The sequence below is a fragment of the Trichechus manatus genome, unplaced genomic scaffold (genome assembly GCF_000243295.1).
Source record: "Trichechus manatus latirostris isolate Lorelei unplaced genomic scaffold, TriManLat1.0 scaffold00003, whole genome shotgun sequence".
In the NCBI taxonomy this organism is placed as follows: domain Eukaryota; kingdom Metazoa; phylum Chordata; class Mammalia; order Sirenia; family Trichechidae; genus Trichechus; species Trichechus manatus.
The window spans coordinates 1,728,451-1,739,026 of record NW_004443939.1 but is presented as its reverse complement, the minus strand read 5'-3'; the positions used below and the strand labels follow the sequence as shown (position 1 = coordinate 1,739,026).

At 35.0% G+C, this 10,576-nt stretch overlaps 1 protein-coding gene across 4 annotated transcripts in view; it reads right to left on the bottom strand.

The window, feature by feature from the left end:
- Window positions 1–10,576, bottom strand: part of PRKAA2 (protein kinase AMP-activated catalytic subunit alpha 2) — a 103,035-nt gene that overhangs the window by 25,305 nt on the left and 67,154 nt on the right. For 3 of the 4 annotated variants that reach the window (XM_004368985.2, XM_023730507.1, XM_023730502.1), the window contains 2 exons: window positions 5,589–5,676; window positions 3,967–4,191 (listed from right to left, as the gene is read on the bottom strand). The exons of the other annotated variant lie outside the window; for it this stretch is intronic. In XM_004368985.2, the coding sequence (XP_004369042.1) occupies window positions 3,967–4,191; window positions 5,589–5,676 (313 nt within the window). The remainder of the gene's footprint in view (window positions 1–3,966; window positions 4,192–5,588; window positions 5,677–10,576) is intronic. 4 annotated transcript variants of the gene reach the window in all.

The window sequence follows — 10,576 nt, the reverse complement described above, 5'->3', positions numbered from 1 at the left end:
GTTTCTTATATATATATATATATATATATATATATATATATATGAAATAACTATAGCACAAAGAGGTTAATTAACATGCCCACAGCTGGTAAACAGAAGAATCAGACAGTTGAACTTCAGGCCCCTCACTTTTAACCACAATAACATTAATACTAATAATAAATTTAAGGTGCTTGGGAGAACAAAAGGTTTCCATGAAGACAATGTCTAGTTTATCACTATATTCCGAGCACCTAGCACAGAACTGGCACACAGTAGATGCTAAATAAGTATTTGTGGAATAAATAAAAGCAAAACTGATGAAGTGACCTAATAAATATGGAGGTATATTTCCTAGCCTTCAATGACTATCATATAAGATAAATCAGCTATGTACAAAAAATAACTACAGCACAGAACATTGTGGCATAAGAGAAGTATAGATACTACGGTATATTAGGAGGGACAGATGTCAAGGAAGTGACGTAGGATCTGGAATAGTGGGAATAACATAGGTTTTGAATTCAGGCAAGTTGTGAGCTGGGACTCAGTTCTGCCTCTTATTGTATAATTTTCAACAAACAACACAGATTTACTCAATACTCAATATGTGCCAGGAATTGTACATTTTGATAGAAATTAATACTTGGTCCCTAATTTGAAAGAATTTATAATTTAATAGGGGCAAAGCGATACATCAGCAAATCATTATTAGATAACTTTTGTAAACTTCCGTTTCATGGGCAGTAAAACCAGAATACTACTATTACTATTAAAAGTCACCTGTGGTGCAGTGGTTACAAGCTCGGCTGCTAATCAAAAGGTTGGCAGTTCAAATCCACCAGCTGCTCCTTGGAAACTCTATGGGGCAGTTCTACTCTGTCCTATACGTTCACTACAAGTTGAAATCAACTCAACGGCAACTGGTTTGTTTTTGTTTTTTTAATTGTACTTTAGATGAAGGTTTACAGAACTAACTTCTCATTAAACAGTTAGTACACATATTGTTTTATGATATTGGTTAACAGCCCCAAGACACATCAACACTTTCCCTTCTCAACCCTGGGTTCCCTATTACCAGCTTTCCTATTCCCTCCTGCCTTCTAGTCCTTGCTCCTGGGCTGATGTGCCCCTTTAGTCTCATTTTGTTTTATGGGCCTGTCTAATCTTTGGATGAAGGGGGAATCTCAGGAGTGACTTCATTACTAAGTTAAAAGGGTGTCCAGGGGCCATACTCTCAGGGTTTCTCCAGTCTCTGTCAGACCAATAAGTCTGGTCTTTTTTCATGAGTTAGAATTTTCTACATTTTTCTCCAGCTCTGTCCAGGACCCTCTATTGTGATCCCTGTCAGAGCAGTCAGTGGTGGTAGCCAGGCACCATCTAGTTGTACTGGACTCTGTTTGGTGGAGGCTGTGGTAGTTGTGGTCCATTAGTCCTTTGGACTAATCTTTCCTTTGTGTCTTTAGTTTTCTTCATTCTCCCTTGCCCCTGAAGGGGTGAGACCAGTGGAGTATCTTAGATGGCTGCTCACAGGCTTTTAAGACCCCAGATGCTACTCACCAAAGTAGAATGTAGAACATTTTCTTTATAAACTATGTTATACCAATTGAGCTAGATGTTCCCTGAGACCATGATCTCCCCAGCTCTAAGCCCAGTAATTCGGTCCCTCAGGGAGTTTGGATGTGTCTACGGAGCTTCCATGACCTTGCCTTGGACAAGTTGCATTGGCTTCCCCAGTATTGTGTACTGTCTTACTCTTCACCAAAGTCACCGCTTATCTATTGTCTATTTAGTGTTCTTCCACTCCACCCCTCCCCTCCTTTTTTTTAATTAAGAGTCAATGAAGCTTTATATAAATTTTGATACAAAATTCTATAGAAGAATCCTGATCAAAAGAGGGAAAATTCAGATCAGAAGTGCAAATTCTCATGGAATCCAGACTTTCTGGAATCATGGAGGCTGTATGAATCCCTGAAAGTACTGCCCTGAGATAATCTTTAAAATGTAAACCTTAAACCAAAAATATCCCTTTAAGTCTTTCTTAAAACCAAACAATAGCTGAGCTTAATTGGTAAAGATGTCTGCCTTGAGCATTGTGCTCTTTCAAGAGCTATCCATATGGTATCAAACTGACAAAAGCAATCAAAAGATTAGATAGGAAACTTAGGAGGTAGTGAGTTTATGTTAATGAGGGTGGAACAACTCGAAAAAGGAGAGTGAGAATGGTTGCACAACTTAAAAATGTAATCAGTGTCACTGAATTGTACATGTAGAAACTGTTAAACTGGCATATGTTTTGCTGTCTATATTCTCAACAACAAAAATAAATAAGTTACTTAAAAGAAGAGTCAACAAAATGAAGTATGTTAAGTCTAGCAAAATACTTGGTATATAGTAACTTCAATAATTAGTAGAACATTAAGAAACTGAATATCAATAAAGAAAAAATTGATGAAAACTACATATTCAAGTTACTATATTGTTTTAAGTACAAAGATGAATGCCACTACCACTTACCTATGTGAAAGTTAACTCATCCTAGAAGACATTTATTTATTCTTCTAAAGCCTATAAATACATAAACATCTGTTTTTAAAACAACAGAATCAGTACTTTCACTATTCCAAATTTACATGTTGATACAAGCAGGTACAAGTATATCAGCTGTCTAATTTTCTTTCTAAGAGAAAATGAATTAAGTGAACTATTTATTCTAAAGAACTATGAACACAAATGATTTTGTCCTATATTCATTTGCATAACTAACTCTGGTGTTAATTTACACTTTCACATATTTATGTATGAGGCACAAAACACTGAAGAAAGGCCAGAGGAAGAAAAGGATACATAAATGGAAAAGGAATCAGCCCCTGCTTGCAAAAGAGATTGGCAGCAATCACATAAACAACTACCTTAGCCATCATTTAAATATTCCAAGGATCAAAAGTGTCAAAATAGTCATTCTAGCTTATGACAAGAAAGGGAATGATTCTGGAAAGATGTCAGAAGAATGTGTTTGTAAACAAACACCTGAAAATATGGTAGGCAAGAACAAAAAACCTCTAAGAAACATGACATGATAGGTAATGGGTAGATGACAATGAATCATCCTGGCTTGTGTGTGCTATAAAAAGGTCATATTCACAGTAGCACCAGCTACTGCACTTTCCAAAAGTTTCTCACATTACAAGAGATCCTTCATATAAACCCACTATCAGCTATTTTTGGAATCAAAAGCTTAACAAAACTTCTGATGTTTTATTTCACCAACCATACATAAAATTTATAAATCTCACGCTGTTTTTCCATTTCAAATTCATTCAGATAATTAAGTGCATTCTGAGGATATACCATATCCTTTCCGAGGGTACACATACACACACACACACACACACACACACACACACAAAGATGAGTAAGACACACTAAGGCACACTCTCTACCCTTACGTAGTTAACAGTTTAAGAAAGGAGACAGACACATTAAGAAATAACTAGATACAATGTAAGAATGAAAGTGGAAGCAACTAGCATTGCCTGGGGCAATCAGAGATGATTTCACAACGGAGGTGATATGTGAGCAGAACTTTAAAGGACGAATGGAAATCTAGCAGGACACAAAAAGGCAGAAAAGGTATGAGATACAAAGGGAATAATACAAACAAAGGCATAAAATATATGCTATGTCTGAAGAACAAGGAAGATTTCAGTGTGGCTGAAGGGCTGGTACAAGGAGTGTAGTGGTGAGTGTAGGAAATGAGACTTCAGAAGAAGTTAAGTAGAGCTTTACTATAAAAGGCCTTGTACAGGAAAATCTGATCAACACTCTTAAGTATTTAACAGATGAATGATATGATCAGGTTTTTGTAGGAAGTAAAATCTTTACAGAATAAAGTGCTGCAGAGCCTAGCATAAAGCAGGTACTCAATTAGTGGTACTATTATTAATACTAGAAAATGTGCACAACAGTAACAAAAAGAACAGTCACCTTATGTCTTTGATGGTTGCTCGTTTCAGAGGATCAACCTGCAGCATATGCATCAGGAGAGTAGCAACAGAACGATTGAGATATTCAGGAATATAAAAAACACCCCCTCGGATCTTCTTAAATAATGTAGGTACGTGCTCATCATCAAACGGGAGGGTGCCACAAAGAAGAGCATACAAAATAACACCGCAGCTCCAGATATCAACTTCAGGACCTGCATACAGTCTAAGCAAAAAGATGACAACACAAATCTGAAGAGGCAAGTGTCAGCTTTTCTCATCCATATGTACTCTGCTTCTGTATATACATAGTGTGGATTAGGATATATTGACTTCTAAGGTCCTATATGAAGTCCATGACCATCCCCCAATACTCACTGGTTGTTCCCCAAAGAGAATAATCAGTCTAACCAATTTCTATTCAAGTCTGCCAAGAGAAAATGTTATTTTATTTGTCAGAAACTTATTCAACTGAAACTTACTAATTAAAAAATATAAAACTTTCTATGATTGATTTTTGATAGAAATATCATGGTACATGACATTAAACTTGACAAAACATATAGGTTAAGTCTTTTTACCTTAAAATTTTTTCATACAAAAAAGATAATGTACGTATAATAGAATTCTTAGCCTGGGCTAAGAATTTTAAAGAATACTGGAAACATTAAAGTATCTAACTAGTCCTGTCACACTTCCTCTGACAGTACTTACTCGGTATCATCTTACCCTGAGTACCTAATACTTTCATTCTGATCACTTGCTAGCTTCTGCAACTAAGATTAGTTTCTTCAATTTTGCTCCAGATAACTTATGCCTAGAATGTTATTCCCTTTCTGTAACCTTTTTACAGCGTTAAAATTTCCCTAATAGCACACAGCCAAACTCAAACCTGCGTCTGAAGTAAAAAAAAGTAAATCTCCCACAATTCCAATTAACGGAATATAATGTTTCTATAAAAACTGTTGTCCATCATTTACATCATTTGCTTTATCATCCAAACTCCTATATCTGCTACTTACAATAATACCTTTTTTAGATTTTCTCATATAAATCTGTTAACTTTTTAACCAGAAATTTGTCATTGGAGAAAGACATGAGTTTACCATTATAATCTGTATAAACATTTTAAAAATGCAACGAGTAAATTACAAGAGTAATTACACAATTTCCACTTGTATAGTTTAATTTCATGAAATGACAATATTATCCAAAAAAAACTTCATTCTTCCAAACATAAAATATAAAACAATACTCTGTATTCATAAAAGTATGTGTAAAGTATTATTAAAGGACTGTGTCTAATAAGTAAATAATAACACTAGATTAAATTTAATAAATTCTTACTGTCTTATCTGCACACTTATAAAATGAAAGAGATGTTAAATTAAGATGTTTCAGTATGGGAAACTCCTTAAAAACATTCATAACAAAATCTAAATGAAATGTTTTCAAATTTTTTTAATATAACCATTCTACCCTTCAACAACAGAAAAATAAAGTGACAATTTGTTTCAGCTATGCAAAAATCTTATCTTCCAAAGATAATCAATTATAATTAGATGTTACCAGAATGAACAAAGGACTACAAAAAGCTTATTTTCTTGGCTGATATATTATTACCTGCCTGAGATGACTTCAGGTGCTGCATAATTTGGAGATCCACAACTAGTTCGCAGAAATTCACCATCTGACATCATATTAGATAATCCTGAAAATAAAGGTAATGTTTACCTTGTGCCATATATTTTTTAAAGTAGATGTCGATAAATGCATGGGGAAAAATCTCAAATCTTCAACACTCTTTCTTACATCGTATTTTTAAATTATTTTTTAAAAGCAGTTGAAAGCATTTGTTAGACTGGAAAGAGACTATTTCAAAATGCTTACACTATGACAAAAAAGCTAAAGCATATCCCACGTATAACTGGAATTAAATTCCCTTTCTAAATAAAAATAGATTCACTTCACAAATACGAGGTTATTCCAAATGATGTTAACTTTGCCAAAAATTAAAGCACTCTTTTCCAGGGCACATGGATCATTCTCCAGAAAAGACCATATGTTAGGCCACAAAGCAAGCCTCAATAAATTTTAAAAAATCAAAATAATACAAGGCATCTTCTCAGATCACAATGCTATAAAATTAAAAATTAGTAACAAAGACTAAGAAAAAATATTAAACACATGGAAACTGAGTAACATGCTGCTTAAAAATCACTGGGTAATAGAAGAAATTAAAAAATTCCTAGACTCAAATGAGAATGAAAACACAACATACCAAAACCTATGGGACACAGCAAAAGCAGTGCTCAGAGGTCAATTTATAGAAATAAATGCACACATCAAAAAAGAAGGACCAAAATCAAAACATTAACCCTACAACTCCAACAAATAGAAAAAGAGTAGCAAAAAAACAAAAAACAAAAAACAAAGCCCAGAGTCACCAGAAGAAAGGAAATAATAAAGATTAGAGCAGAAATTAATGAAACAGAAAAACAACAGAAAGAATCAATAAGACTAGAAGTTGGTTCTTCAAAAGGATTAATAAATCAACAAACCACCAGCCAAACTGACAAAGAAAAAGAAGGAGAAGATGCAAATAACACAAATGATAAATGAGATGGGTGACAACAGAAGCAACTGAAATAAAAATGATCATAAGAGAATACTATGAAGAACTGTACTCCAACAAATTTGAAAACCTAGAAGAAATGGACAAATGTCTATAAACATACTACCTACCTAAACTAACACACACTGAGGTAGAAGATTTGAACAGACCCATAATAAAAGAAGAAATTGAAGAAGTAAAAAAAAACTCCAACAAAAAAGAAGCCCTGGCCCAGATGGCTTCACTGGAGAATTCCACCAAACATTCAGAGAAGAGCTGACACCAATTCTATTCAAAATATTCCAGAACTTAGAAAAAAGATGGAATACTCCTGAATTCATTCTATGAAACAAGAATAACCCGGATATCAAAGTCAGGCAAAGATACCACTAAAAAAGAAAAGTATAGAACAATATTCCTCATGAATACAGAAGCAAAAATTCTCAACAAAATTTTAGCCAATAGAATCCAACAACATATGAAAAAAAAAAATACATCACGACCAACTGAGATTCATACCAGGTATGCAAGGATGGTTCAACATTGGAAAATCAATCAATGTAATCCACCACACAAATAAAACAAAGGAAAAGAATCATTTGATAAAGTCCAACACCCATTCCAGATAAAAGCTCTCAGCAAAATAAGAATAGAAAGATAATTCCTCAACATAATTAAGGACATATATATAAAACCAACGGCCAATATTATTCTCAACAGAGAGACTGAAATCATTCCCCATTAGAATGGGAACCAGACAAGGTTGTCCTTTATCACCACTCTTATTCAACACTGTACTGGAAGTCCTAACCAGAGCAATAAGGCAAGAAAGGGAAATAAAAGCACCCAAATTGGTAAGGAAGAAGTAAAACTATCCCTGTTTGCAGATGACATGATCCTATACATAGAAAATCCGAGAACTTCCACAAGAAAGCTACTGGAACTAATAGAGGGATTCAGCAAAGTGGCAGGCTACAAGATCAACATACAAAAATCAATCAGATTCCTCTACACTAACAAAGAGAACTCTGAAAAGGAAATCAGGAAAACAATACCATTTATAAGAGCCCCTCAAAAGATAAAATACTTAGGAATAAGCCTATCTTAGTTATCCAGCGCTGCTATAACAGAAATACCACAAGTGGATGGCTTTAACAAAGAGAAATTTATTCTTTCACAGTCTAGTGGGCTACAAGTACAAATGCAGGGCATCAGCTCCAGGGGAAGGCTTTCTCTTTACTTAGGCTCTGGAGGAAGGTCCTTGTTATGAATGTTTCCCTGGTCAAGGAACTTCTCAGTGCAGGGACCCTGGGTCCAAAGGACACGCTATTCTCCTGGCTCTTGTTTCTTGGTGGTATGAGGTCCCCATGTGTCTCTGCTCGCTTCTCTCTTACGTATCTCAAAAGAGATTGGCTTAAAACAATCTAATCTTGTAGACTGAGTCCTGCCTCATTAACATAACTACCATTAATCCCATCTCATTAACATCATAGAGATGGGATTTACAACACACAGGAGAATCATATCAGATGACAAAATGGTTGACAATCACACAATACTGGGAATCAGGGCCTAGACAAGTTGACAGAATTTTTGGGGGTACACAATTCAATCCACGACAAAGCTTAACCAGGAATGTAAAAGACTAATACAACGAAAACTGCAAAACACTATAGCAAGAAACAAAGAAACCTACATAAATGGAAAAACATAACATGCTCATAGATAGGAAGACGTAATACTGTAAAAACGTCAATACTACTCAAAGTGATCTGCAGTATAATGCAATGCAGATCCAGATTCCATCAAAATTCTTTAACAAAATGGAAAAACTAATCACCAACTTTATATGGAAAAGAAAGAGGCCCCGGATAAGCAAAGCACTACTAAAGAACAAAGTAGGAGGCCTCACACTTCCCAATCTCAAAACCTACTACACAGCCACAGTAGTCAAACAGCCTGGTACTGGTACAACTACAGACACATAGACCAATGGAACAGAATTGAGAACCCAGAAGTAAATCCATTCACGTATGGACAGCTGACCTTCGACAAAGGGCCAAAACCCATTAAATAGGGAAGAAATAGTCTCTTTAACAAATGGTGATGGCAAAACTGGATATCCATTTGCAGAAAAATGAAACAGGACTGATACCTCATACCATACACAAAAACTAACTCAAGATGGATCAAGGACCTCAATGTAAAACCTAAAACTATAAAGATCATGGAAGAAAAAATACGGGCAACCCTAGGGGACCTAATTTATGGCAAAGTAGACTACTAAACATAATGAATAATGTACAAATAGCAGAAGATAAACTAGACAGCTGGAACCTCCTAAAAATTCAACACTTATGCACATCAAAAGACTTCTCCAAAAGAATAAAAAGAGAACCTACAGACTGGAAAAAAAAATTTGGCAACAACATTTCTGACAAGGGACTCATCTCTAAGATTTGTAGAAAACTTCAATACCTCAACAACAAAAATACAAACAATCCAATTAAAAAATAGGCAAAGGACATGAACAGACATTTCACCAAAGAAGACATTCAGGCGGCCAACAAACACATGAAGAGATGCTCATGATCATTAGCCATTAGAGAGATGTAAATCAAAACAACAATGAGATATAACCTCACCTCAGTAATAACAGCAATGATCCAAAAAACAGAAAACAACAAATGTTGGTGAGGGTGTGGGGAGATTGGAACTCTCGTACACTGCTGGCGGGAATGTGAAATGGTACAACCACTATGGAAAATAATATGGTGCTTCATTTAAAAGTAAGAAATAGAAATACTACATGATCCAGCAATCCCACTGCTAAGTATATATCCTAGAGAAATAAGAGTCATGACATGAATAGATATATGCACACCCATATTCACTGCAGCATTATTCACAATGGCAAAAAAGATGGAAATAAACTAAGTGCCCATCAACAGATAAATGGATAAACAAACTGTGGTACATACACACAGTGGAATACTACACAACATTAAAGAATAACAACAAATGCGAGAAACACCTCACAACAAGGATGAACTTGGAGGACATTATACTGAGTGAAATAAGTTAATCACAAAAGGGCAAATACTGTATGAGATCACTATTATAAAAAGGTTTACACACAGAAAGAAATATTCTTTGATGGTTATCAGTGGTGGGAGGGGGAGGAGGGGAAAATCACTGACTAGATACCAAACCAAACCCACTGCCATTGAGTTTCCAAGACTATAAATCTTTACGGAAGCAGACTGCCACATCTTTCTCCCACGGAGCCACTGGTTTAGATAGTAGACATATATTAACTTGAGTGAAGAGAGAAAGAATACACAATAAGTCAGCACAACATGACCAAGGCAAAGGAAGACAGAGAGGTATGCAAGAGTAAAAGGAAACAACGGTAAATACTATTACACACAAAATCCTGCAATAACAGTAATAACAACAGTAATTTACAAGTGGATATACAGATAGATATGAAAGCTGAACAGGTGTGGGAAGGTATATGGGAGTACACCGGTGAGCAAATATCAGTTTGGCAGGGGATACGTCTATGTATGCATTTGTATACACACTAATGTCACGAAACAAAATGTATATAAATTGTTGAATGGGAAACTAATTTGCTCTGTAAACTTTCACCCAAGCCACAATAAAGTGTTCAAAAATACATGTATATAAGTTACCCACTTCTACAATTGAAAAAGTAAAACAGAGATGACTGCTTTTTTATACTATACTTTCAAAAGCCTTTTTAAAAAATCTTCGAGTACAAATCAGACAGGCTCCAATTTATAAACAAATTGTGTTCCAAAAGTTTTCAATTTGGAAAGCTTTAACTCAACATAGAAAATAAAAATCTATTTGGACAAAATTTAACTGAACTATAGTACTAAATGAGTTTTATAATTTGGAGAGGGATGACAAATAGGGAAACTAGGTTCCTGTTTTTAGATTAAAGACAAGGAACAGACAAAAAATTTAA